A 5,102-nucleotide genomic window follows, 5' to 3' on the forward strand; every position below is an offset into this window, starting at 1 on the left:
CTGGATTTTATGGGCTGCGATTTGTGCCACTGGCTCAGACTCGATCCACTTCGTGAAATACTCTATGGAAACCACGAGGTACTTCATCTGCCGTACCGCCAAAGGAAAAGGTCCCAGAATATCGATCCCCTATGTATGAAATGGCCACGGGCTGTAGATCGATCTCAACTCCTCTGGGGCACCTTGTGCCAATCAGCGTGTTGTTGGCACTGCTAGCACCGCTGGGCGTACCTCGTGCAATCCTCCCTCGTGGTTGGCCAGTAATACCCTGCGTGAATGGCCTTTGATGAGAGAGATCGGCCACCGATGTGGCTACCGCATATCCCTTCATGTAGCTCTGCCATGATGCGCGTGCATTGTTCACCGTCTACACATACTAGTATAGGATGGGTGAAACCATGCCTAAACAACTTCCCATCGATTAGGGTGTACTTGATCAAATTTTTCTTGATTTTCTGAGCTTTAGCAGGTTCTAGCGGGAGTACTCCATCAGCCAGGTAGCGTTGGTAGGCTATCATCCAGGTTTCTCCTGATTTGACCTGGTAAATTTGCGGTGCTACCTCCCCAGCCACCGGGTACCTGCTTATTCTAGGTGTTTTCACCGTCTCCTGTGTTAACGACCGATGACTCCTTCTTATCCCTTCTGATGTGCTAACCTGTTGGACTTCTGCCATATTTTCCGTGGTAGTCTGAGGTGTCTTCAGGGTCTCCTGAATCATCGTCCTCTGCCTGCCCCCCTTGTCCGAACTAGCGAGCTTTGCAAGCAAGTCAGTTCGAGCATTCTGTTCTCTGGGTACGTGGACTAGCTCGAACACTTTGAACGACCCCTTCAAGACCTGGACATATTCTAGGTACGCGGCCATCTGAGGGTCTTTGGCTTGGTATTCCCCGTGACTTGGCCTCTAATGTTTTGGAAAAGCTTTGCCTTTGCCTTTGTTGTTAAACAAATTTCAACAGGTTGAACTTTCGAAACAACAAGTTGTTTGACACTTAGTGGATTTTAAACTGATTTGGAAAAGCTTTTCCTTTGCCTTTGTTGTCAAACAAAAATCAATCGGTTATTTCGATAAATCAACCGATTGTTTTTCTGAAAACCTTAACAGAATTTAGTTAAGTGGTTTTTTTTTTTTAAATGATTCCAACAACTTTTGGTTTTTTGTTGTAATTGTTTTAACCATTTGATTGAAAGATAAAAAGGTGGTTTTATAATCTTATGCAAAAAAACAAAGTGAGAGAGATCAATCAAAAACAGTTTTCAAAGAGCTTTTGGATCATCTCAAGTGTGGAATAGGATTGGGTCTTGTATTCTGAACTTTGATCTTGTGATTTACCTAGGTGTATTCTATTCCCTTCTTTTTTTATAATTGTATTTTTGTACTAGTGGCGATAAGAAGTGTTGTGTGTTCTTGAAGGGATCAAGATCAACATTCTTGGTGTGGTTTTTGCCAACGAGTGGTGTGTGTTCTTGAGGGGTTCAAGATCATCACTCTTGGTGTGTGTAGCTTGTAATCTAGGGTTGATTACATGGTGAATTCTCAGTGGTTTCTAAGGACTGGATGTAGCTCAGGTGTTGAGTGAACCAGTATAAACATTCAGTGTGAATCTCTCTATCCTTACACTCTTTAAACTGCTTTAACTTTGTTTTAATAAAGTTTTGATAAAAAACAACCGACGGTTTCGTAAAAACAATCGGTTGATTTTCTGCATCAAGCTTAAAAACAATTTTATATTTGGGTGGACAGATTTCCCATTGATTAATTCTTCATAGCCTTTCACTCTACCTTTGATACTTGAGAAAATCTTTCAAAAACAATTTACCCCATTTTGTTTTAGTCCTATAATTCTAACAAGATGATCATTTTTCTCAAGTGACTCCACTAAGATTGATGACAAAATCATAAAAAAAAATTATAGAATAAAAAATCTTTAAAATAAATAGAAACTTACTCTATTTAAAAATTTAATATAGAAAAAATTTCTAGTTCCTCAATTATTACAGTAACAATCAAACTCTAAAATAGATGAGTTTTGAAGGAAAAAACTAAAGAGAATGGAGAGAAAATATGAGAATGAGAGAGAGATGTTTGTGTTTTATTACGGGGAGTTTACAATATAAATTTATTCAAGTTTTTTTAATTTTTTAATTTTCTAAAATTATATATAAAAATTTATCAAATGATGAAACAAAAGAATAGAGTTCAGGTAAAGTATTGCAACTTAAAGAAAAGCAAGCACGAGAACAAATAATGGAAAGACAACGCTGCATTGCACTTTAAACAGATAAGATTACGAAAATAACTGAGTGATGTATATGGCCACAAATTATGACAACTTTAAGTCATTCACGCAAACCTCTATTCCTCGAAAAAAGTTAAAAAGATATTTTTTACAGAATCATCTCGATGATACTACATATATCTTATTACATAAGAACTGATTGGTACCTGAAATTTAAAGTTTTTCACTAGATAAGATTTAGTCGGAATTTAGATTTACTTTTTTAAAATTGTTTTCACCTTAATTTCGTTGATAATATGATTAAAATTAGTTGTCACATTGAGATGTGTAAGGGTCTAGAAAATAATCTTAGAGTAGAAGTGATATATTTTAAATGATACCTGAATATTTTATTATTAAAATAAAAATGATATATAAATAGAAAATTCAGTTATTTAGGTTTTATTTTAAAAGAATCACCATCTTTATAAAAGTTTCCCTTTTCCTTTCTCTTCCTTCTCTCTAAGATTTTGATCTCCTCGCTTATCAGTTTGGCGATCGGAGTCTGCCATTGGACTCCTGGCAACAAAGACTACAAGACTGCCCGATCATAATCTCTGGTAGGTTTGGAGCTCTTCGTGAACATATGCTCAAGTAAAGGTAAGGGAAACTAGTTTAAAATCTTCAATAGAACCCTAGGTTAGAAGATTTGAATGTGAGTGTGACGGGGTCACCAATTCCAGATTTTGTTGCAAGATTTCTTGTCTTGAGTAAAATGTAGTTTGATTGAAACTGAAAGTGTTGTGATTGAGAATTGGTTGTTTAATTTAAATGGTTTTGGAATTTGAAATCATATATATGTATAAATGGACATAATAACTCAATGATTCAATGAGAGTGATTGTATCATGCTGAACAGGAACTGTCAATGTAATGTGTAGATTTATAATTTATGAATTGAATGAGATATTGATTTATAATCTAATAGGTATATTAAGTTATGTAGAATTTTTCTGCATATTTCGCTCAAGCTAGCAAGTGCTAGCTCAAACTAAAAATTTGGGGTGCTCTCTGGAGGATTTTAGCCCAAGCTAGCGAATTTTAGCTTAAGCTAAAATCTGGGTGCTCTCTGGAGGATTTTAGCTCAAGCTAGCGAATTTTAGCTCAAGCTAAAATTCTGGGTGCCCTTTGGTGGATTTTAGCTCAAGCTAGCGAATTCTAGCTCAAGCTAAAGTAAAAAAAAATAAAAATAAAATAAAAATAAATAAAAATAAAATAAAATAAAATAAAATAAAATAAAATAAAAATAAAAATAAAAATAAAATAAAATAAAAATAAAATAAAAATATTAAACTAATTTTTATTTGCTTTTAAAAGATTGATTTATTTATTTCTATATAGTTTTTCTTATAAAGTATGTAAACTTTTATTTCATGTATAGTTAATTGAAAATATCTTTAATTAGACATTTAAATGATTAGTCAATGAATTGTTGTGTATTTCTGATATTTTAAACATTGGTATGATTTGATTGTTTGATGGTGGATATTATGAGGTTCAAAATATGAATTCTAATCGAGACAGTATTTTCAGGAAAGAAAATACCGTGTTAAGATTGTTTAGGATGTGCATTGACTAGAGATTCGTCTAGAAGGAGATATCCTGACTCTCCTGAGATAATGGAATCATATAGATGAAGTTATTCAGGTGGTGAGAGTCGAAGGAGGTTCATATGAATGGGTAAGTTGTTTGAAAGATAATTAACTTGACCTGTTATATGAATTAACCCTGTCATATTAGGAGAGAGATGATATTGAGATTAATTATGCGCATAGCTGTGTGGATTTCACAGTGATGTAGTATGACAGGTGCAGATCTCTGAGTCTAAGTCAATGCACGAGTCTTCCGGAAGTAGAGTCAAGTGTCTATGTGTTATGAGTCAGTAGAAGTCTGACATGTGAAAAGATGAATTATGAAATTTAATAGACACTTGATGATTTGAGAAATTGTATGAGACTTGATGAATTATGTTGATTAATTTGACATGAGATTATATAGAAATTTTTATATAGCTAGCTTACCCTGTTATTTGTTTGTGTTTGTTTCTTTATCTGTGATGATCGTGTTTTACACGTTGCAGGTAATAGAGCACTTCAGTGAGCAACTGGAGTATTGGCTAGATCTACCTTTGAATGCTTTGAATGCTTTGTTTCTTTTGTTTTTTTTTTTTACTTTTGATGTATATATTAACTCTCTATGAGGAGAGATATCTTTTTGAGATACAAATATGATAACATCATATATGTTTACATGTTAATTAGATATTGCATGCATAATATATTAACAAATAGGGATGTTACAAGATGTAATTAAGATATTTTTTTTTAAATCATAAATAAATGTTTTAAAAATTAAAAATATTTATTTAAATTACTTTTTACCGATTCTTAAATAATGTGGGTTTACTTGACGTATAGAAAAGTTTACCTGTTTACTAGTAAAAAATATTTTCTCCTTTCCATAATTTTATTATTTAAAGGTTTAGTTATTTTTGTTTCAAGATATATTAAAGATTAATAATCAATTTAATATAGTGGTTTTAAAAAAAAATAATTTTGTTCTAAGTTTTTATAAAATATGTAATTTGATCTTTTATCAAATTGATATGAATGACATTAACTAGTGAAAGTGTTATGTACACATGGGTTACACATGTGATCAAGATTGTATTTTTTCACCCTTCTCTTTCTTTCATTCATTGTTCCTCATCAAAGTTTTATCTTCACCCTCATCCAAAGAAAACACATTTTTCAAACCCTAAATCCTCTTCTCTCTCCTCTCATCAAACCCACCTGCATCACCATAGCCACCACCACATTATCCTT

General features: G+C 33.0%; 1 protein-coding gene across 1 annotated transcript; it reads right to left on the reverse strand.

Annotated features, from left to right (window-relative positions):
* Positions 1 to 212: 212 nt before the first annotated feature.
* On the reverse strand, positions 213 to 863 carry LOC137835090 (uncharacterized). Its single transcript, XM_068643437.2, has one exon. The coding sequence runs from the start codon at positions 861 to 863 to the stop codon at positions 213 to 215; it is 651 nt and encodes a 216-aa protein (XP_068499538.2).
* Positions 864 to 5,102: the final 4,239 nt, after the last annotated feature.

This window comes from Phaseolus vulgaris, chromosome 11 (assembly GCF_051622355.1).
Source record: "Phaseolus vulgaris cultivar YP4 chromosome 11, ASM5162235v1, whole genome shotgun sequence".
Classification (NCBI taxonomy): Eukaryota; Viridiplantae; Streptophyta; class Magnoliopsida; order Fabales; family Fabaceae; genus Phaseolus; species Phaseolus vulgaris.

What these genes read in the sequence shown, in the direction of transcription:
- LOC137835090 (XM_068643437.2), bottom strand. Translation starts at nt 863, where the DNA reads ATGGCCGCGTACCTAGAATATGTCCAGGTCTTGAAGGGGTCGTTCAAA.